This window comes from Electrona antarctica (assembly GCF_951216825.1).
Source record: "Electrona antarctica genome assembly, chromosome: 21".
Classification (NCBI taxonomy): domain Eukaryota; kingdom Metazoa; phylum Chordata; class Actinopteri; order Myctophiformes; family Myctophidae; genus Electrona; species Electrona antarctica.
Genome location: NC_136802.1, coordinates 24,998,204 through 25,022,562, shown reverse-complemented (window position 1 = coordinate 25,022,562; position 24,359 = coordinate 24,998,204). Strand labels below are relative to the sequence as shown.

The 24,359-nt window shown below is 44.9% G+C and overlaps 2 protein-coding genes across 3 annotated transcripts in view; one reads left to right on the top strand and one right to left on the bottom strand.

The window, feature by feature from the left end:
• Window positions 1-451: 451 nt before the first annotated feature.
• Window positions 452-24,359, bottom strand: part of LOC306914419 (acetylcholine receptor subunit beta-like) — a 78,000-nt gene continuing 54,092 nt past the window's right edge. For both annotated transcript variants that reach the window (XM_079491424.1, XM_079491423.1), the window contains exons 2-11: window positions 23,389-23,522; window positions 21,858-21,902; window positions 21,037-21,146; window positions 20,678-20,786; window positions 19,526-19,673; window positions 17,537-17,725; window positions 16,778-17,001; window positions 14,901-15,073; window positions 3,445-3,583; window positions 452-1,243 (exon numbers count right to left, since the gene is read on the bottom strand). In XM_079491424.1, the coding sequence (XP_079347550.1) occupies window positions 1,103-1,243; window positions 3,445-3,583; window positions 14,901-15,073; window positions 16,778-17,001; window positions 17,537-17,725; window positions 19,526-19,673; window positions 20,678-20,786; window positions 21,037-21,146; window positions 21,858-21,902; window positions 23,389-23,430 (1,320 nt within the window). In that variant the 5' untranslated portion in view covers window positions 23,431-23,522 and the 3' untranslated portion in view covers window positions 452-1,102. The remainder of the gene's footprint in view (window positions 1,244-3,444; window positions 3,584-14,900; window positions 15,074-16,777; window positions 17,002-17,536; window positions 17,726-19,525; window positions 19,674-20,677; window positions 20,787-21,036; window positions 21,147-21,857; window positions 21,903-23,388; window positions 23,523-24,359) is intronic.
• LOC306913752 (sodium-dependent lysophosphatidylcholine symporter 1-B-like) lies at window positions 6,100-7,740 on the top strand (the record flags this gene model as incomplete). The annotated part of the gene is made up of 1 exon (XM_079490565.1): window positions 6,100-7,740. The coding sequence occupies one exon, from the start codon at window positions 6,100-6,102 to the stop codon at window positions 7,738-7,740; it is 1,641 nt and encodes a 546-aa protein (XP_079346691.1).

The window sequence follows — 24,359 nt, the reverse complement described above, 5'->3', positions numbered from 1 at the left end:
TTGGCATCCAGGGAGTGTGTGTGCACAGTTTGGCATGGATTGGGCCAACGGTGCCGGAGATTAGCTGGTAGCGGACGCACGGAAGGACGGACACACACACACGGACGGAGTGCAAAACATACTCTCTCCCCATGCCTTCGGCCTGGTGGAGACAACAACTGGGTGGGGCATGCATTTCCAACTTGCATCGTCCCAAGTAGGCCAGTGCTCCACGGGCACCGCTCTAGTAACCAGTAAATCTGGACTAAATTGCATATAGGCTCATTTTCTTGAGCTTATATTGATCCCAAATGACTGGCCATGGGGTCTACCGGTATTTGCAGAATTGCCCTGTCGTATATTTTCCCAGCAGACATCAGTCATAGCATGATTTTTTGTCTCCATTAATCTGATATTAGTCATTACACACGCATCCATGCCTTGGTTGACTACTACAGACTACAGTACAGCATTTCTACTTTCAAAGGAAGTGTAATTCAAAACTTTAGTTTAAATAAAGATCACAATATATTACATAATATGAATTAAGCAAAAGTAATTCAGAACTGTGACAGTGTAACCATATGTCTGAATAGCTATTGTACACAGTACAATCCGTAGTGTTTTGTAACAAATTCATATACTTTCAGAGTTAAATGAAAACTCTGGATGTTACTGTGCAGCTATACTTATGTTGTGGATTCTATTATTACATACTAATACATATAGGGAGTGGAACAGATATTATCTGTATGGTGCTATACCTATACTGTACACACATCTCTAAATACTACCATGGACTTACAAAACCATTTTTTTCTCCTTTTCTTCTGAGGTTGGCAGTAGAAATATGGAATTTGAAAACATGGAAAGTCAGTTTGGGTAATCTCTTTCGGCACACACAGAAAGAGAACGAAGCACACAATGCACCAAGGTGTGTGTGCGTGTGTGTGTGTGCGTGCGTGCATGTCAGAACTGACTCAAAATGAATTTGCAAGTCATTTTCATGTAGATATTCATATGATTTTCCACAGGGGGGCGACATACTGTAACAAGTGTCAGAAACCCAGCCAGTGAGTGTGTGCGTGTGCGTTTGTGCTTGTGTGCGTGCTTGCGCGCGTGTCTAGGGGAATGGATCCTCTGGAGTGTAGTTGAAGGAGGCATCCAGAAACATAGCCAGAGTTCCCAGGGTCGTGATGACCACAAACAGCCACAGGAAGAGACGGTCCACCACCAACGCTATGTATTGCCAGTCTCCTGTTATCTGCACAAACGCACGCACGCACACAAGCACACACACACACACACACACACACACACACACACACACACACACACACACACACACACACACACACACACACACACACACACACACACACACACACACACACACACACACACACACACACACACACACACAAGCAGTTAACAACACACCTCGAGTCACTTTCCTCTGTGTGGAAAGCCTGGTTTTCATTCCAAACTGACCAGTGTGATCCGGTCCAGGCCACGCATTTGTTCTCCACATGAATACTGAATCGAGTAAAGTATGCCTAATAAATAATTGAAACTGAACGATGATACCAAACAAAACTAATTATGACGCCTCTGGCATTTTGCCATGGTTTCCTCTGACTGAAGGGAATCATTTTGCCATGGTTTCCTCTGGCTAAAGGGAATCATTTTGCCATGGTTTCCTCTGACTGAAGGGAATCATTTTGCCATGGTTTCCTCTGACTGAAGGGAATCATTTTGCCATGGTTTCCTCTGACTGAAGGGAATCATTTTGCCATGGTTTCATCTGACTGAAGGGAATCATTTTGCCATGGTTTCCTCTGACTGAAGGGAATCATTTTGCCATGGTTTCCTCTGACTGAAGGGAATCATTTTGCCATGGTTTCCTCTGACTGAAGGGAATCATTTTGCCATGGTTTCCTCTGACTGAAGGGAATCATTTTGCCATGGTTTCCTCTGACTGAAGGGAATCATTTTGCCATGGTTTCCTCTGACTGAAGGGAATCATTTTGCCATGGTTTCATCTGACTGAAGGGAATCCTTTTGTCATGGTTTCCTCTGGCTGAAGGGAATCCTTTTGCCATGGTTTCCTCTGGCTGAAGGGAATCATTTTGCCATGGTTTCCACCAAGGATTCCGCCTGCCTGATGAGGCGAAGTTATATCTGCTCTAGTCCAGATCAAAACAACTTGAACCCAGTTGAGCCTAGTTAACAACTGTAACCCTAGTGTCTCTATAATGGGCATGTCAAAGGTGAACATTCGGTATAAAATAGCCGATCTATAAGATCACATCACAATAATGTACGTGTGTGTGTGTGTGTGTGTGTGTGTGTGTGTGTGTGTGCAGGGGCGGCCTTATGGATCTGGAGGCCCGTTTCAAGACCAAATATGAGGACAATTACGGCAGCAACAACAACTCTCCTCATCCTCTCGTCCCTTTACAATCTCCTCCCCTTTAACTCCCAATGCCGCACATTTTACCAAGGTTATTAACAGGAACTATAGGTGTAACTTATATATCCTGCAGATTCCTCCTCTAGAACATCAGGAGGATTCGCCCCTTCCTCACGGAGAAGGCAGCCCAGGTGCTCATCCAGGCTCTCGTCATCTCCCGCCTGGACTACTGCAACTCCCTCCTTGCTGGTGCTCCGGCATCTGCCATCAGACCTCTGGAGCTTGTTCAGAAAGCTGCGGCTCGTCTGGTGTTCAACCGCCCCAAGTTCTCCCACACAACCATCCTTCTCCGTTCTCTACACTGGCTCCCCGTAGCGGCTCGCATCCAGTTCAAAACCCTGGTGTTAGCCTATAGGGCAGTGAAAGGAACAGCTCCTTCCTACCTCCGGGCTATGGTCGATGCCTACACCCCTGCCCGACCACTTCGGTCTGCCACCTCGGGGCGACTGATTGCCTCGTCACTCAAGGGTCCTTCTGGCCGATCCACACGGTCACGACTCTTTTCTGTTCTGGCCCCACAGTGGTGGAATGAACTTCCCACTGATGTTAGGACAGCAGAGTCACTGCCCATATTTCGCCGCAGGTTGAAAACCCACCTCTTCAGGAAACACTACCCTTCCTCTCTGCCTGACCTACTTGTTGTTAACTAGTTGTACGAACGCTTGTTTTCTATTGTTGTATTGTTTATTGGATCTTGTTTAGTCGATACACTTAATTGTTTTAGCTCATGCTCATTTGATTTAGCTATTTTGTCTCATCTGTTTAAGGAAATAGGTAGCTGATATATTGCACTTTTACCTTAGCGCTAGGTATACTCTTGGTTGCTTGTTTTTGCAGAAAATGCACTAAAGACTTCTGGTGATTAGTAGTTTTTGTTCCCTACCTATGTTGAATACACTTATTGTAAGTCGCTTTGGATAAAAGCGTCTGCTAAATGACTGTAATGTAATGTAATGTAACTTAACAGCGTGGGATGCGTGCGTGAGCCTCACCGAGTCGTCTGTGTCCTGCTGCTTCAGCTGTTCAGCCATGTAGGTAACGGCAGCGATGGCTGACTTGAGGTTGGGAGGCAGGATGAGACAGTAGTTGTCAGTGTCCATGTATCTGTGCAGCTGCACCGTGCTCTCCGTCCTGGGGGGGGAGGGGGGGGGGGGGGGGTGGCACTGACATTATGTTTTTTTCAACCTTCTTCTTCATGTCGTCTCTGTCGGGTGGAAACCTCATTATGTCCAAAACGGTTACCTTTGTACATCTGCTACTTTTGAGTGACGCTGTGTAGTGTGTTCAAGTAGGGCGTATTTTGCGTAAAAGGGGCAGAATTTACACAAAAAAAAAGAAAAAAACACAAAACGTTAAAATGTGGAGACAAGAGGTTTCCGCCCGACAGCAACAATATAAAAGGTCCTCACTAATGCTCTTTATGTGGCACCATTTATGTCTACTTGGTCTGTATCTCAGAGGAGGGCTGTGGACACAGTGACATCATCAGTAGGCAGGTTTCGTAATTTCAAAATCTTAAACAATAAAAATCACACCCGTGTGAAGTGAGGGGCGCTCTTATCATCGTACATCATCATGGATCATCTCATACTGGCCAGAATCAGAATGCCTGTTGCCACGAATTTGGTCATATTTGGCGGACATTTGACCTAATTTCTCCCTTCATTGTCAATGGCATTTAATTTTGTGGGGACAAAAGCTGTATATAGGAGGGGAAAACATTGGTGAAGTCAGTATAAACAATAACATTATTTGTTGTAAGTAAAAAAAGATCACACCCGTGTGAAGTGAGGGCGCTCTTATCATCATGCATCATCTCATACTGGCCAATCAGAATGCCTGTTGCCTGTTTCCACAAATCCACGGGTGAAGTTCCGACACATGAAATCACTGAATATACCTTTAATACCGGTTTGAGTTTTAGGACTGTGCCCATCGCTATAGGGAGTATATGAAGAGAGTCAGGGGCAATCCAGACGAGGACGATTTCGGTGTTTCTCGGGCAAGTAATTAGCCGATCTGCCCTTTTTGTCACACGGAGACGGCGTTTTGGGGGACTTTAACGGTTAATTTTGAAACTACCTTCCAGAGTGGGAAAGTTTGGAGACGCGACTTTCACGTCTCCGTGTGTACAGCGAATGCCGCCTAATTTGCTGAAACGGTGATGTCATAGTCCCCTCGCCCCCTCCAAACTAACCAGTGTTAATGGTTTATTTCACCATAACCACTTACATATAAGTATTCACAGCTATTTTATATTTGCACATAATGTCTATAAATCTCTTCTCCAAAAATAGCCGATCTGCAGCCCGCACGCACGCAAACAATTGAGCAGGCATGCAAGAGAGAGGAGTTGTGTGTGAGGAGCTGATCACAGATAGAGGGAAAGTGTTATATTTGGCCTATTATTTATGCTATATATTATTGACCGCGTCTGTGTCAGTCTCACAGTCACAAAGAGAGAGAGAGAGAGAGAGAGAGAGAGAGAGAGAGAGAGAGATGCTGCGTGTTAAAAAATAGGCAATGATTAGCACTGTGCTGCCAGCAGGTGGAAGGAATCAAGCAATTATCTGACATTCAGAGGTGTTGCGCACCAGCGAATATATATATTTCAATCTCCAAAGTCAAACTCATAAATTCACAATGTACCATGCCGCTCCTCGTTGTGAGCTGTGTATGATGATCTGACCGAGAGAAGGGGCGCGGGCGCGCACGCTCTCTCTCTCTCTCTCTCTCTCTCTCTCTCTCACACTCTCTCTCTCCCTCTCTCTCTCACACTTACTTTGTGCTTGCTGCTGTTTTCAGAAGAATTAATCCAAGGTTTGTCATATATTATGGTTTAGTAGGCATACACTTTAGCTGGTCAGTCAGTGTGTGCAGACTCAGAGAGAGAAGCAGCACTGCTCTGCTCATTAAATTGATATGACCTAGATATGTCATATGCGCATCTGATCAAGATAATTAGTTATTTGGCAACACCTGTGTGAAATACCAACGCTTTCATATAGCCTACTTTTAGAAGCTTTTTCTTTTTTTTGATGGCCATCTACAGGCCAGCCATGTGTACTGCATCTTTATCTTGAAAACGGAGCAGTTTACCGGTCTCGAGTGGACGTCGTACATAATTAACATAACTGCAATGTAGACGCAGTAAAGTTTTATATCGTTCACAAAACTTAGGCGGGGAACAGCCCGCGACGTCCTCGTGAAGGCAGCCCCTCAGACTACCCATTGGTTCTCAGTACTCAGTGCAGTATCCTTATCATACCACTTGAAGGCCAGTCGGTGATGTCATTACCCGTCGATATAGAACCCGTAATGTATTATCTGTGATGTCAGACTGATGCTCGGTTCACCCTATAAGGTGTAATGTGTAATCTGTGACGTCAGACTGATGCTCGCTTCACCCTATAAGGTGTAATGTGTAATGTGTTATCTGTGACGTCAGACTGATGCTCGCTTCACCCTATAAGGTGTAATGTGTAATGTGTTATCTGTGATGTCAGACTGATGCTCGGTTCACCCTATAAGGTGTCGAGCAGATGTCCATTAGATGTCGGGTTCCATAAGATGTTGAGCAGAGCTAAGAGAGTATGACTGATTAAGAGGGTAAAGCTACAAACAGCTCTGGCATAAACAGAATAATTATGGCTCAAGAAGATGTGACCGAAACAGGTTCATCGAATAATCAGGCAGTCAGCCCAGATGGCACCGTCTCAGACGGGACCGTCTCAGATGGCAAAGGCTCAGATGGCATTAAGGTTGCGGGGAAGAATGAGCCGAGGAACTGTTTGTCTACACGCGAAAAACTGTGCTATGCCATTGGTGGAGCGCCTTACCAGATGACAGCATCTGCCCTGGGCTTCTTCCTGCAGATCTTTCTGCTGGACGTGGCCGAGCTGAACCCCGTCCACGCGTCCATAATTGTGTTTGCCGGTCGAGCGTGGGACGCAATAACAGACCCCACAGTGGGCTTCTTGGTGTCCCGCAGCCCATGGACGCGATTCGGACGCATGCTGACCTGGATTGTGCTGTCGACTCCTCTTGCTGTGGTGGCATACTTCCTTGTGTGGTACGTCCCCCCTTTTGAGAACGGCAAGGTTATCTGGTACCTGGTGTTCTACTGCCTCTTTGAGACACTACAGACTTGCTTCCATGTGCCCTACTCTGCCCTCACCATGTTCATCAGCACAGAGCAGAAGGAGAGAGACTCGTGCAGCGCTTACAGGATGACTGTGGAGGTTCTGGGCATGTTGATCGGTACAGCCGTCCAGGGGCAAATAGTGGGCATGGCCAGCGCACCGTGCATCCCTGTATCCCATGGTGAGGAACACAACAATTCTACCTCTATGTTTGCCATCAATAGTACCGGTGTCTTCCTGGAAGACACGAAATTTGACACGAAATTTGCCTACATGATGGCCTCGCTTGCCATCAGCGGCATCTACATTTTCTGTGCCATCGTTCTCTTCTTTGGAATTAAAGAGAAAAAAGAATCCTTGCGTACCCGGTCAGAGCCCATGTCTTTCTTCCAGGCAATAAGGATGGTTATGGGGTATGGACCCTATGCCATACTGAACATGGCCTGCCTCTTCACAGCAACAGGCTTCTATCTCCTGGAGGGGAACTTTGCAGTGTTCTGCACCTATACACTGGGCTTCAGAAATGAGTTCCAAAACGTTCTGCTGGTCAGCATGATCTCTGCTACCCTTAGCGTTCCTTTCTGGCATTGGCTACTGACTAAGTTTGGGAAGAAGACAGCTTTTTATGCTGGAAACTGTCTTGCTGTTCCCTTCCTAATTCTGATAGTGTTAGTGGAGAGCAACCTGATCCTCACCTACATTATCGCCTTTGTTTGTGGAGCGAGCATAGGCGCAGCCTTACTGATCCCGTGGTCGATGCTTCCCGATGTGGTAGATGACTTCAAGGTGCACAATCCTGACTCCATTGGCCACGAGGCCATCTTCTACTCATTCTACGTCTTCTTTGGCAAATTTGCAGCTGGTATTTCCCTGGGCATTTCCACACTGAGCTTATATTTTGCAGGCTACATTACCCGAGGCTGTTCACAACCAGATGCGGTTAATTTAACCCTACAACTGCTGGTCTCCGTTGTGCCCGTGCTCTTAATTATGATTGGCTTGGTTATTTTCTACTATTATCCAATCAATGAGGAAACGAGGCAAGGGAACAGCAAACTGCTCCAGGAACTGCAGGACAGCAAACCAATACTGAAATGGACTCAAGAGATTCAAGAGGACTCGACAGAGACGTCCAACATGGTCTAGAATATTTTTGAAACATGGACCCCAGAGCTGACCCTGACCAATTTGGTGCTCGAGTTTAGCTCTTGCATTGCAGACAATTCCACCATCAATTGTTGTGTTCATAAACTCATAAATGACTGCATCATTAATATGATGGAAGTCAATGAGGCTTGTGGCTGAAACCGTGCCCAGATTTGGAGATTTAAATTACAGCATCGATACACCAGACAGCAGAGCTTCTGCTGGGTGTGTGTGTGCCTTTATTGTCATTATGGCAAGGCTCTGAAAGAGCTAGTTTCACTTTCAACACAACTTGAATCATGCAAAGCACAGAATTAAAAAATCTTGCTGTTATTGGACCCTGTCTTGATATTTTACAAAACAAAACGAATGATGGTAAAACAACTAATACAAACTATACAAATATAGGAACTGTTCCTGTAGAAAAGTGTGATTCAAGACTCAAGAAAGAGGGTCAATTTGTCACTCACCCCTACCAGGTACAAGCAGTGTCGCATGTTCTGCAGGACAGCAATGCAAAATATTACGATAAGTGACTAGCAGATTAATGTGTATTACTGTGTATGCATTGGTGTAACAGTGTGAGCACAAAAACTACAAGGGAGTATTTACACTTTCTTTTTTTCTTTCGTCCTTGTCCATGGTTCTGACAGCCTCAGAAAAAAAAATCTTTCTGAGCCTCAAGCCCTGGGATTTGAGAACGTGGCCACCTTCCAGGACCAAGGCATACAATAAATAACATATCGCCCTTCCATGTTGAGATGGGAGAGGGTGACATGCAGAACCTGGGAAATTGCTAAAATCAGTGGATCTGCTTGGAAAGTATAGGCAAGCAAACTGCAGTGGTTCCAAGGTGCTAGGGAAGAGGGGAGAAGCTATATTTTACTAGCCCCTCAACGCACAAGTTGTTGACTCGTTAAGGCCAGTTGGGGAGGCGTTCTTGGGTATGGGGACAATGGTAGACCTTCTGAAGCATATGGTGGTGAACACTGGTACCAGATCAGCTCAGTCTCTGACAGACCCAGAGATGCCATCATAGTCTTTTTCCCTCCCTTTTTTGTGGGTTCAATCTCTGGAGATAACCCAGTTCTGTTATAAATGTGCAAATTCTGTCCATGTGTAAGTCGCCAACAACCCGAGGTAGTGCTGTGACTGACCTCGAGTCTGTCAGATAGGCAGTTTAGCTGATCCGACCAATATGTCCATAAAAATAGGCATGATATCCACAACCGTATACACTTTTAATAATACTTAAATGCAATTTGTTTGATTTAATGTTTTCAGTATTACTGCAGCAGGTCATCCTCGGCCAAGGGGGGGCTACTAATTGACACTGGCTGTAACTGTCCAGTGGAGGACATGCTGACCTAGAGTGCCATGTACTTCTTCTCTAATCCTCCATGCCTCATGCCAGAGCCGCTGCTGTGGGTGGGTGTCCTTGTGTCCCCTCGAGCCAATCGCTAGGAGCACTGGCCATCTTTCTTTGGTGCATCCCCCCACCAAACCCAACCCACCACCGCATGAGTGACCATGGCACGCTCCTAACATTGTGACAGGGTTGGATCAATGCTTTTTGACACTGAACTCTGGGAAGAACCACTGTGTGGGCATCTTTATGCCAATGGTTTCACGTTTAAAATCAGTTTAACCACTTTAGTTTAACTAATCTACAAGCTCTGCCTATTTTCAAGGAATCTTGATTTTTTTTTTGAAACATACAACACCACAAATCTTGTAATTTTGGTCTGCAGCCAAATGCATATTCATGTGGGGGTCCTTGACATGAAAAGGTTTGAGAACCAACTGCTGCTGCTTTATGTACTAAATTTCACTCCAGTCCACATGAGATGCTGGACTGGACTGGCTCTGGACAGGGGCCCCGGGCAGAGGCCTTTTTGGGGCGGTTCTGGACAACCGTGGATGCGACCGACTCGACACCGGGCACTGCACCCCCTGTGGTGCATGGGGAGCCCAGACTCTTGGGGGCATGTTGATGTTCTCATGTCCGTGAAAGATGAAATAAATGCATTACAATCAGCGGGATGATGTCTAACGTTGTCATTTACTGCCCTAAACAAACCCATTCTTGGCTGGCAAAAATTACATATTTTTAAAAAATTACAATACCCTAAACAAACATTGAAGTCAAAAGACTTGGCTGGCGATGGGGAATTTATAATTAGGCTCTAAACAAACATTAAAAGTCCATAGACTTGGCTGCCATGATGTAATTTCAGAAAGCCATGCATTGGAGCGGCTAGCGCCCCTCAAGAAAGAAAAATGTAACAACACACAGGAAAATGTATGGTGTATATTTTAAAGTGGATGTCAAGGTCCATTTAATTTGTTTGGGCGATTTCAATCAGCTAATTAAATAGATAAGGGGTGAGTTGGTACCGTATTTTATCAAAGGGAGGTTATGCCATTTTGGAATGACCCTGTACTTGACTGACTACAGTCATGGGACAGCCATTCTAAGCTCCACTGTCACTGCCTTTCACATGGTGCAATATTGTCACTTATCCCCTCCCCCCAATATTTGAAACACATTAGCCTCCATATACAAACACCAAAATCAGCCCCTTCAATAAAGCTTTCAATATTATTATTTTGTGTAGGCCTATAACCTGACATGTGCTTTACCAATAATGAAGCTCTAAATAAACACACAACTGCCTGTGTGTCCTGCTGCCCAACATGCTAGCTAGTAGCACTGTGTGTGTGTGTGTGTGTGCTATGCTATATGTGATCACGACTGTCATCTAGCTGTAGAACATGATCAATCCATCACCATCGCTAACGAGGGTGTGGCCTCTGGGGACAGCTATAGCTAATAAGACTGCCATGCCACCAGCACATGGCTAGCATACAGCTGAATGTCAGGCTGCTAAACCTGTAACAACTTAGCTGGTCTCTCCTGCACAGTGCGGTGGACCGTGGACCGTGTGTGTTTCTACGTGACACGGGACTAGAGGTGGTCCACCACCGTCCTAACCGGGTTAAAGAGCCATGTGTGCGTGTGTGCGTGCGTGCATCCGTGCGTGTGTGCGTGCTCTTGTGTAAGGTAAACATTGAACAAATATCAAACTATTTATATCTGCTAATGTTGTTTCCACTTACAAGACATGTTCTGCCTTCTCATTTCATTTCTATTTTTGACCATGAACTTGTATATTTTCACATTGTGCCCTCTTGTTATCTGATTTTGTTTCCTCTGTTTATCTCTCTACTCTCTATGACTATTTTTGAAACTTGAACACATTTTCTTTTCACCCAACTGTGACGTGACAATAGAGCTGAATTTGACTTCACCACATCTATGCTATAGTTTAATCGTACCATTATTAGGTTATAATGTCATGTGAGTAATGTGTTCTGGATTCCTTCAGGATTTTCTTTGGTTAAATTAAATTACATTTTGATTTTAAAAGGCAGCCATCACAAGAGAGAGAGAGAAACAAAACCAGAGACAGGAGGCCGCGCACGCACACGCACACACACACACACACACACACACACACACACACACACACACACACACACACACACACACACACACACACACACACGTATAGATGTGTCACCTCCTAAAGACATCCGCCCTGGCACCATCCGGGGCATACCAGCCAGATTGGCACCTCCTTGTATGTATACAGTACATGTCTTTGTGTCTCATGTGTGCACTTTGAGAGCCGTGGCTGGTAACTCAAGAGGCCGGAGATCATATCATGTCATCAGGGTCGCGAGACACTACCCAACGACCACTCACCCACCTCTTTTAGACAGTCAAAAAATAAAGGAAGTCCAACTCCGGCATGCATGCCTCTTCATGTGTACGTGCAACGTTTGTATATAAAGTGTAAATGTATTTCTGTTTGCGTATGCATGCATGCATGTGTGGACTTGCAATAATTTCTGAATGCATATATGTGGATGTGTGTGCGTGCATCAATACTATGTGTCTCAGGGCTGTGTGCCATGCTGCATTCCATGGCTTCTATTCATTACCACAGGCTTATGGACACACACGCCGCACACGCACACGCACACACACACAATAGCCGAACACCCACAGACCCAAAATAGCCGACCTGCAAGCTCATGATGATACGACTGAGCTTGCAAATCTGCTATTTTGGGTGTACAATGGCCACACACAAGTGTAAATCAGACCACCCTAACCCCCAAGCTGAACCTTTTCCTAATTGTATGACTAATTCTAAAAATATCTAAATTAAACAATAACAAATTTACTTGTGGGGACATTTGGCTCTCAAAAGTATAGCGCACACGCACGCGCACGCGCACACGCACACACACACACACACACACACACCTCGAAGCACGGTCGCAGTCTCCTAAACTAAAACAAGCCAGAATGGTCCTTTACCCCGGACCACTCAGCAACCACCCTTCACTCTCATCCACTACCCATCATGCCTTGCCCCCCCCCCCTACCCCCCCCCCTCCATTTCTGGGATTACCCCCTAATGCCTAACCTAAACAGAGACTTAAGGCCTGGCGACTGTGGACGGGGGTCCTGAGGCTTAGCTGGGACTGAAACTGATGCCCTTGGAACGGGATGACTGTTACCCAGCACATGCAGTGGGCCTGTTTATCATGGCAAGGCTGGAGGGTGATTGTCAGAGTCATTCATCATCACTGAGAGGGTGATGGCAGGACAAGAACGGCTTGGTCAGAAAGTGTGGCTTGGCAAAATTATTGAGATATTTAGGGACCGTCAACTAGCTGGTTGGGAAAAGAAAGTCTGCGCAGCACACATCGACTTTTCAACGGCATTGACCACATGGAGGCCATTTTGCTGTATTTGGGGAGCTGCGTATTATGTTTTCTCATAAATGGGCCATGGCTCAATGGTCCAGGCACCTTGGCTGGTAATCCAGTCTGGCAGTGTGCAGCGGGTTCGACTCCCGATCCCGACGGCCTTTACTGCATGTCTTCCCCCATCTCTCTCCCCATTTCCTGTCAGCCTACTGTCTGTCCCTCCATAAAAAAATTAAATAAAAAAGGTGAAAGCCACACAAAAAAGAAGAAATATAAGAAATATGATTGCCCATATTCATGACAGTGTCATTCCAAAATAGTCGAGTTTTCTCTGACGGGTGGCTGGCATCTCCCTTGGAGATACTGTAGGGTGAGAAGTTCAGTCATGCGAGAGAGACTCGGAGTAGAGTCGCTGCTTCTTCGCTTGGAAAGGAGCCAGCTTGGGTGGTTTGAGCATCTGGTTAGGATGCCTCTCGAGCGTCTCCCTAGGGAGGTCCTTGATGCACGTCCCACTGGGAGGAGGCCCCGGGGCAGACCAAGGATCAGATGGAGGGATTATATCACCAAACTGGCCTTGGAACGCCTCGGGATCCCCAGGAGGAAGTTACTAAAGTTGCTCTGGAGAGGGAAGTCTGGAGCTCTCTGGTGGAGCTGTTGCCCCCGCGACCCGAGTACGGATAAGTCATGAAATAATAATGTCTGACTGTAATAGCATGCCAAAAATAGCTGCCAGGTTGAACACGAGTAGATTTGTCTGTTTGATAAATATTGAACCAATTAAAAGGTAGCTTGTGGACCAAATAATAACTTTGGAACACAAGTTGTTTTTCAGTATAAGGGTTTTGGACATACAAGGTTTCCACCCGACAGTGGCATAAGTGCACACTACATAGTCTATTTGTCAAGGTTGTTGTCCATGATAGCTACAGTAGCTATCTGCCTGCCTGGGGGCTGCATACCAAATGACATGAGACATACAGTCGGCTAACTGGGTTGCTGTAGCTGTACAGCACTGTGAGCTTTACTGTAATAGCAAGTCTGGCAGCAGACACATCATCTATCGTTGCTGCCGGGCAGAAACCATGCATCTCCATATTTCAATTTTCAACTTATTTTCGTAAATGAATGCCCTACTTTGTTGCAGAAGAATGTCGCACAAAAGTAGCAAAAATAGCCGAGCTTGTGGATAGGCTATTTGTTTTTTGAGCTTTTAGTGTGAGTGTAAACACAAACTTTGTCCTAACACAAACATTAAATGTCATTGATAATGAATGGACAGTTTTGAGTGTTAAGCATTAAACTAGGATGTGATTGGCCGGAATGAGATGATGTATCATGTATGATGATAAGAGCGCCCCTCCCTTCACACGGGTGTGATTTTTGTATTAATTTAAATATATATGTTAATCCAATATTAAACCATTTCCAGAACAGTGTGTGGGTGGCAGGGGTGATACAGGAGAGCTAAACGGTCCAAGCTTTAAGCTAATGTTTCTGAGACTTTTACGACTCCTGCTATTGCCGGAGGAAAACCTAATTTGCCATTTGCAGTGCTTAATTATGGAAGCACCCGGGGATGAGAACAGTCTTCTCCATGGTAGTAATATGTATGTGTATTGAAGAGTCATATTTTTTTTTAGAGAACCCTGACTTCTGCATATAGCGAGATTAAACCACACGAGGTGAAGTAGTGAGTAGAGCTACTTTTGGATCAGTTTTGGACCGGCTGATGAATAGTTTTCAGTGTGTTCTGAACATGGCATGTGCTGCCTTGGACCAACACAATGGCCAGTGTTCAACACACAACCCCCATTCATTGTCTGTTCTACTGTCATGGAGGGACATTCATTGTCTGTTCTACTGTCATGGAGGGACATTCATTGTCTGTTCTACTGTCATGGAGGGACATTCATTGTCTGTTCTACTGTCATGGAGGGACATTCATTGTGGGATTTCTCAAGCGATACAGTAAAAGATGGAGTTTTTAATTGCAATTGAACTTGTTTAATGTAAAACTGACCCTTACAGCAGTGATTCTCCACCTATTTCATTATACCACAGTCCTCCATTTGATAAATTAAGTATTCGACATTTTTATTCGACAGTGTAAAAGGGGGAATTAGGACCCGGAAGGGACCATTTGGTCCAGTTCTATACATAAGGGTCCATTTGGCTCATCATTTAGCTGGGGACCACCTGCAACCCCCTCAAGCCCCCCCCCCCATGTTGAAAATCCCATTAACGCTCCAGATTTCGTGGCGCACATCCGTGTTTTTGGCAATCATGGTCAAATCCACCAGTAGAAACCCATTAGGAGAGCAACCCCATGTTTCTTAACTTTAGGACAGTGCGTAGGTGTGGAGGGTGAGCCTCACCTGCCTCTCCAGGGAATGACCAGGTCAGGGTTAATCTTCCTGAAGACGTACTCTCCTCCAGGCCTCCAGCCCAGGCCCGGGGCTTCCTCCCTGCAGGGCTCCTCTGGGGGCAAAGCGTCCTCTGTGTTGGGTCTCTCCATGCCTATGTACTTGGGCAGCTTGTGGATGAACACCTGCACGCCACGGGGACATTCACACGTCAGAGCGGTGCCGTGGCATTGTTCCCTCATTACTAACCCTAACCCTAACCCACACCACGGGGACATTCACACGCCAGAGCGGTGCCGTGGCATTGTTCCCACTCTCCACATTACTAACCCTAACCCTAACCCTAACCACACCACGGGGACATTCACACGTCAGAGCGGTGCCGTGGCATTGTTCCCACTCTCCACATTACTAACCCTAACCCTAACCCTAACCACACCACGGGGACATTCACACGTCAGAGCGGTGCCGTGGCATTGTTCCCACTCTCCACATTACTAACCCTAACCCTAACCCTAACCCTAACCACACCACGGGGACATTCACACGTCAGAGCGGTGCCGTGGCATTGTTCCCACTCTCCACATTACTAACCCTAACCCTAACCCTAACCACGCCACAGGGACATTCACACGTCAGAGCGGTGCCGTGGCATTGTTCCCACTCTCCACATTACTAACCCTAACCCTAACCCACACCACGGGGACATTCACACGTCAGAGCGGTGCCGTGGCATTGTTCCCACTCTCCACATTCCTAACCCTAACCCTAACCCACGCCAAGGGGACATTCACACGTCAGAGCGGTGCCGTGGTATTGTTCCCACTCTCCACATTACTAACCCTAACCCTAACCACACCACAGGGACATTCACAGGTCAGAGCGGTGCCGTGGCATTGTTCCCACTCTCCACATTACTAACCCTAAGCCACGTAGTCGAAGTAATGGGATGTCGGAAGTATGGGCAGTCCCCATCAGAGCTATGTGTGAAACAGTTAATCTGACTAATTAACTAACAATTATTACAAAATAACAATTGATAGTCTAATTCGATCAAATAAAAAGAGGTATCATGCCCAGACTTTCCATTGGTCATGGCAGAAGTGATTGCAGTGAGACAAAGGCATCCGTCCTGCATGCCAGGTTGAAGAAATCGTGAGCGGATATTTCTCGTGTATCATTTCACTCTGTCAATATGGGGATATATAGAGTGACATGCAGCTTTGGTTCTAAAAACCTTTTTATTTTAAGGACCACCAGTTTGGTATACATTAGGACCCCCATAGTCCCGCGAGCCAGACTGTGAGCATGGAAGCTCTGAAATCTGTTTTCGGAAGGTGTAGTTCCAGACTCTATACAGCATTCAGGAGGTATAGTTCAGGACTCTATATAGCATTCTGAGATTGTGGAATACTTGTCTGGCTACGTGAAACTAGGACCTCTATAACTCTCAGGCCCGTAAGGGTCCATTTGTTTTTTAACTATCCCTAATTTAGCTGGGGACTGCGAGTCCCCGGACTCCACCCCACCAACTTTGAGAACCACTGAAAGAGAGTTAAATGGACTGCCCATTACGGTCAACTAAATGGTAAATGGTGTATTTATATAGCGCTTTCATCCAAAGCGCTTTACATAGATTGTGCATTACATTCACCCATTCACACACACATTCATACACCGATGGCGGAGGAAACTATGCAAGGCACCAACCTGCACATCGGGAGCAATTAGGGGTTCAGAGTCTTGCTCAAGGACACTTCGACACCGACTCTGGGGGAGCCCGGGATTGAACCTGGAACCTCGTTGGTTGCCATCCATCCAGCCTCTCTACCGGCCACTCTACCCCTGAGCCACTGCCACCCCAGTAACCACGGCCATGCAGTCCTCACCTTGCGGACCCACAGGGGCATGATGTGCGTGCTGGGGGTGCGGTGGTGCAGGTTGAGCACCACCACGCTGAGGATGACAGAGAAGGTGACCAGGATCATGGTGAACATGACGTAGTTGACGATCATGGGGATGCCCAGGGACGTCTCGGGCACCCTGTCGGCCAGCAGGAGCATGAAGACGGTAAGAGCGATGAGGACGGAGATGGACAGGGTCATCTTCTCCCCTGCAGAGAGCCACACGGGAATGCTCTGGGAACAGTGGTTCTCAAACCTTCTAATGCAGTGGGTCCATTTATTCATTTTACACTCAAGAGTTCAATTATTGTTAAACATCTGCATTACTTAATTTACAAGAAGTCTACAGACCAGAAGCAGGACACAACTCTCTTAAGTCTTAACCCATTAAAACCGGGAAAGCACCTGTGTCGTTTTAGGTTTTAGCTGAAAAGCATTATTTAATACTTTGCCTATTCAAAAATAGCAGATATACAAGCTCACTATGAGCTTCTAGATCAGCTATTTTTGAAAAATGTTTGTATTTTCCATATCTATTTGTGCAAATCTTTGAATAGATATATAAAGCTAACATTTTGAACTCAAATCTTTCGGGGAACAAAATATTTTGTGATGGCAGTCGACCGCCAAATACATATCATTTTCACATGAAAAGGTTTGAGAACCACTATACATTTATAGAATCTGCCTCATGAGTCTTAATGGGTTTCATTCTATATATTCTAATTCTAAACACTGACTGACCCGCTCCGGGGGGCAGGTAGAAGACAAAGATGGCCAACACGCTGGTGAGGATGCAGGGGACGATGATGTTGATGATGTAGAAGAGAGGCTTGCGCTCAATGATGAGGTAGAAGGTGATGTCCTCGTACAGGTCCTCCTTCTTGACGTTCTTCCTGCTCTGCCTGTGGCAGATGTTCCACTCGCCGTTCTCTGTGGAGAAGACACACATGGAGGGGTTGAGGGCACGCGGCAACCAGCAAGGGGAAAAGGGCCAAAGTGGAACGCGTGCAGGTGGCCAGAACAAAAAGTGGATGAGAAGTGCTCTCTCTTTCGTTCACTCTCCCTCATTCGTGAACTTAACTTTTTCGATGCTATCTACGTTTATAAACATGGCTACAGTAGGCTATCGGTACCTACTGGTGCCATCGTAGACAACCGTATACTCCATATATGAAAGCAGCGACCGTCTATTTACCTTTTAGCATTGCTCCGGTTAGTATGGAGAGCTACGGTCCCCACCAGCTATGGGATTTCTAAATCCAGCTCCATCGAGTCTCCATTATAACAGGATTTTCAAAGCGCCGTATCTCAAAAGGTTCGACTGAGCCGCCGCACACCCAACGTTTGTAAATCATTTGTGAGTTTGTACCGCATCGCTGAGCATACATAACTAGTTGTAATGATAGATAAGGGGTCTGAGCTAATGCAATTTTTCACTGTGCTCACAATAAAAGCCCCCACCTTCCTGAATAACCCGGAAAGGAAACAAGGAGCGTAGAGTTAGAGTGGACGCGTGGCATTCCTTAGGTGTGCGTATGCTACCACCTATCGGCACAGAAACAGTTAACTAGAGTTAGAGTGGACGTGTGGCATTCCTTAGGTGTGCGTATGCTACCACCTATCGGCACAGAAACAGTTAACTAGAGTTAGAGTGGACGCGTGGCATTCCTTAGGTGTGCGTATGCTACCACCTATCGGCACAGAAACAGTTAAACATTAACATTAACCACTTAAAGGTTTCATGACATTTATTTTCATTTATTTGTATCGTTTTTCTTTTAGGTTTTATGACCTCAATTACACCCAAACCTGAACTTTAAACATTCAGTGGATTTTCTGTGGTCTGACTTTTGATCTGCTAAGAAAGCAGGCAAAATCCCTCAACAGTGACATCTGCTGGCTAATTTTTTATTATGTTTTTGTTATGTCATGGGATTCGTGGACTGTTACATCACAGTCCACTGGCAAATCAGAGCACTTGTTTGAGCCTAATCTACTGAATGTTCAAAGTTCAGGTGTTTTGGGTGCAATTGAGCTCAGAAAACCTAAAAAGAAAAATAAGAAAATATACAAAAATTGGTTGACCGAGGTCCCCAGGCCAGGGAACTAATTCAAGCACTTCTTTACAATAAAGTACAACAAATGTGTGGGCATCTGATCAAAAGGCACGGAAACAACACGGAAATCAGCTTGGTTTGACAAACTTGGGAAAAGTTCTTCAGAGAAAGGTATGGCCATTGCTGTGCAGAGATGGCTTTGGCCAGCCATAGAGGAAGACTTCATCAGTTATGCCTCAATCTGCCAGAATAATTGACCAGATTGAATCCGATGAATATCTGGTGAAAATAGACTATTTTTGAAGTGTAGTGCAGAGCGAAAATAGGAGTAGGACTAAGTATAGAGCCCTGGGGGACTCCGGTAAACTAAGTATATAAGGATTCAAGTGGTTAACCGGTTAAAACCGAGAAAGCATCCGTGTCATTCCAGATTTTGTTTTATACTTTGGCTATTCAAAAATAGTAGGTGTGTCACAATATGAGTTTGTAGATATGTAGATATGAACATTTGCTTCTGGGCGTCTCTGGAACAAAACATTTTGAGATGGGGGTCCACGGCCAAACACATACGTTTTCTTCCGAAAACTGTTAGGATGGGATATAAGGGGACAATGAGAGATCATGCAAAGCAAACTCATGCGTTTCTACGAGCATTTTCAACAAAGACACCAGCCTGTGAACGCGTTCTCGTCGATAACAATCTCGTGGATCTCCTTGTTCTCGTCGTCCAGGTAGTACTGCAGCTCCACCTCAGACGAGTCGTAGTTGTAGGAGCGGAACACCATGCTGCAATTCTGCCAGTCAAACGGGAAGTACTGCACCTGTGGTACGTGGAGGAGTACTGCAGTTAACGTTTCAGCCTCCGTGTAGGCCGCAGGTTGCCCACAACATATTCAAGTGCAAGCAAAACAACAGACAGACAGACAGACAGACAGACAGACAGAAGCTGTGCGTCAGTGAAGCCAACAGTACTTTGTACTTTTACTGGATACAGCTGATGAAGCTGGAAAACCAAAATGCCATGGTATCATTTGATGTATGGTGTCTTTCCTTTTACTTGTCGAGTTGTTGTTTTTGACACTACCGTTGCACATGAAATGTGTCCTCTGCATTTACCCATCCTAACTAGTAATGGTGGGTGCTAGTAGCCTGTGATACATTAGACAGCAGTTTTGGATGTTATCAGTTGATTTAATCTCAGTCATCAGCCCTTATCAAGACCATGCAGTGGAGCCAGTATGGACATTTCCTACATATTGATGTTGTCAGCCATTGTCTAGACTGGAACTCACCTATGCTTTTTATGGCATAGGCAGCTCCCAGCTAGAGAATCTAGACACAGGTGCTGGACATGAGACTAATTAATTAGAGCGACAGAGAGAGAGAGAGGAGTGTGTGTGTGTACATGTGTGCGCGTGTGTGTCAATTTAACAAAGGTGCAGACGATCAGAAATCAGCAGAGAGTGAGCGACGTTTGCACTACTCTATGCCGAATTGAAGTGGACTCGGCCCCAGACTTTTTTTTCTCCCTGGAAATAAAAATGGCTGGGTTTCCGAGGCTAGCCATTGTCCAACGTCGCTTTTGGCACGTTGTCCGACTACTAACCCTAACTCCAACCATAATCCTAACCTCAGTCTTAACCAGCCACGTAAATAAATCAAAAGCAAAGTTATTGTATCGCGCAGTTTCACTATGTTTTGGTGGCCCACTCGCGGTAGGCAGTATGTGGAAATGTCCATATTGCCTCCATTGCATGGTCTTGATAAGAACATGTTGGTGATTATGGGTTGATACCATTGGAAGTGGGTGGGTAGCATGGTCTACCTCTATGGAGCAGCTACTGCGGTAGATGGCCGGAGGAAGCCATTCCACGAATCCGCTGCTGTGAACCAGGACATTGACATAAAGAGCCACGTCAAATTGTCCATCATTACTGCAGAGATACAGAAAGGGACAAACATGTAGGAGTTACATTGACACGTGATTCTGCTGTTGATGCCTCATGTGTGACCTTCTTCTTGAAAGGTGGTCAATAAATAAAGCTTTATTATTATGTACATCCATTTAATTTAACTCGGTGTCACACAGTTCAGCAGTAAATGGTGGGCATTACACTAAGGATTGATGCTTGATAGTTAAAGGAACATGGATGGATGGATGGATGGATGACACAGGAAGCTCACTTGTTGATGAGGTAGATGTCAGGACGCCACACCTTGTTGGGGGGGATCCTCAACACTTTAATGTCGTCATACTCCTCTGGCTTCCACGACAACCTGTAATCTGTCCATGCCTGGATGGAAAGAGAGAGGAAGAGAAAAGAGAAAGAATAAAGAATAAAGAATAATCGATGAAAGAAAGAATAATAAAATATATAGAATAACCAACAAAAAAAAGAACAAAGAAAGAAGGAAGGAAGGAAATAAAATAGTTTGTGAAGCACTGCTGTTACTCTCATTTACAACCTTTGATAAATAATTCAAATCCCAGTGATGTACAGCGCACACACACACACACACACACACACACACACACACACACACACACACACACACACACACACACACACACACACACACACACACACACACACACACACACACACACACACACACACACACACACACACACACACACAACTAACGATAAACCAACACGAGCGAGATTAAGTCGGGTTATGGTTCTAAATATTGGTTTTGATGTCGTCTCTGTTGGGTGGAAACCTAATATGTCCAAAACTGTTACTTTTCAGGATTCTTAATAAAAAAAAGAAAATCTAACATAGAAAAAAGTATCAGATCGACGAGCTTCAAAGCGTGTTGCTTTGTGCCATGGTTTGTGCCGTGCTTTGATCCTGTGGAACTGCTACTTTTGATGCTTCTGTGTGACGCTGTAATATGATTTAGGAAAAAATCAAAAAAGTTAAAACATGGAGATAGAAGGTTTCTGCCCGACAGAGACGATACATTTCTGGTTAATTGCGCAGACCTAACATTAGCATTACCAGATTCATGAACACGTTGGTCGTCATCTCGCCATTCTTCTCATTCTGTAACAGAGAGAGAGAGAGAGAGAGAGAGAGAGAGAGAGAGAGAGAGAGAGAGAGAGAGAGAGAGAGAGAGAGAGAGATGGAGACATGAGGAATGCCACTATATCTTGTTGTGCATGACAGCCCTGTTACTTTCAATCCTACTCCATGGAAACTAATTGGTATGCATGATTGGTATAGCCATACAGCGCCACTGGGCTAAGCACCCGTCGGCTAGCTGGCTGCCACTGATACCAGGGGAACGGGACCACGTGTGTGTGTGTGTGTGTGTGTGTGTGTGTGTGTGTGTGTGTGTGCGTGCACGCATGCGAGAGTGTACTTACTGTTTATTATACTTGTGAGGGACAAATGTGCCCACAACTTCCACAAGTATAGTATAATTTGAAAAATAGACATTGTGAGGACAACTTTCCTGGTCCTCACAGAAATGGATGCATTACGTAACAACTGATTTGGGGAGTGAGTCATACGCATAGGAAAAGAGTCAGGTTGGGGCTAGAGTTAGGATTGGGAATTTAGAATTTAGAATTAGGCCTGATTCATACCAGTGGTTCTCAAAGTGGGGTCCGGGGACCCCCAGGGGTCCATGAGGGAGTTCCAGAGGGTCCCCAGCTAAATGATAGTAGCCAAATGGACTAGTATGGATCTCTAACACTGAGAGTTAAATTAACATTGATTTTACTATATAAATTGGGGTCCCAGAGATAGAAATGCCATTAAATAGGGGTCTGTAGTCTAATCACTCTAATGCATGTCAAACTGGGGGTCCTTGAAATTAAAATGGTTGAAAATCACTGCTAAAGCAGTGAAAGTCTTCTTTTATGGGGGTCCCTGGCATATGTTTTCAAATGGGGGGTCTGTGAGCTAATAAGTGTCAATTTGGGGGTCCTTGACATGAAAAGGTTTGAGAACTACTGATTTATATAATATTTTATATTACTTACCGGTAGTTGTGCCCCCAGCATCGTGCACCAAAACAAACAAATATTTTGCATGTGTAGATTAGCAATTTTTTAGAAATGGTAACAACAACAAAACAAAAAAAACACATAGCCTCACAATTATATAATTATATATATATATATTTTAATATATTTAACCATGCAAAGTTATTAAATAGTTAGTTCAGATTTTTGGACTTAAAGCTGTAGGAAGGTTAGTAATTAATTCCAAGGGTATTAATTGATTGCCTGAGTCCCGTCGTGGGAGTTCTGGTCTGGTTTTAATGAATATTAAGTATAGTGCTGGTCATTTGGTGGGGGTCTGGGGGCCACTTAAAAATACATTAATCCACAAAAATAAAAATAAATAAATAAATTATAGTGTTATATATTATATATACACACATGAAATAGGGCATATACTGCACATTTATGCATGACTTGTATGTACGTATGTATGTGTGTGCATGTGTGCGTAATCTGCATAACAGTATATGGGTTCATGTGTGTGTGTGTGTGTGTGTGTGTGTGTGTTTGTTCCGTACCAGGCTTACGAGCTGTGAGAGCGTCATCCCCACTCGGACCATCACTCGCTCCTCCCATGAGCGCGCCGGTCGGACCTTGTGGTTGTAATTCTTGAATATCTTCTGATGGAGTCTCCTCTCTGTCTCGGACGCTCCTGAGCAGACCAAACCACCGTTAAAACAGCACTTGTGTAAGAAAAAGGCCCACATCATCATCAAAGACACCAGCCATCCCGACAATACCCTGTTCCAACTACTCCCTTCCAAAAAAACACTACCAGAGCATCAAATCACGCACCGCCCGTCTCAGTAACAGTTTTCCCCCAGGCAGTCAGGCTTGCATTGTAATGCACTGTCGCTTTATTCTACTATGCACTTTTTTTCTCTCCTTTTGTTTGTTTTACTTCTGTAATAGTTGTTTGTTTTTTGTCTACATTAGTGTATATCCTGTGTGGCCACATAGCCATGTAGGTCCACACCGTTTTACTCTTGTGACCACTGACCATATTGAATGTTGTCTTAAGACTGAGAGTGCTCAGAGCACAATTAACTTCATTGTATGTATACATTGCATTTTGTATTGCAATGGGAAGTTTATTCCATAGTTAGAGGCTTGGAGCCAGAAGGGAGAAGAGTCTGGGACGTGGGGGTACCATATTGGTTGTTTTGAAGGCCAGCATCAGAGTTTTCTACTCTGTGCGGGCAGCAACCGGGAGTCAATGGAGGGAGCGGAGAAGGGGGGAGACATGTGAGAATTTTGGCTGGTTGAAGACCAATGACACAACAATACCCTAATCTAGAAAACGACTATAGATTAACCATTTCAATTTTCAATTTGACAACATTCATTTTTAATTGCCAAAAATGTCGAGTTCTAAATGTTCAAAAGTTGTGAAAATAGCAGAATAATAACAATTTGAAGTTGAATGGGTTCATTTGATCAAATTAATACATTTACAAATACAATATTAAAACGATCTGTGGTGCACAGA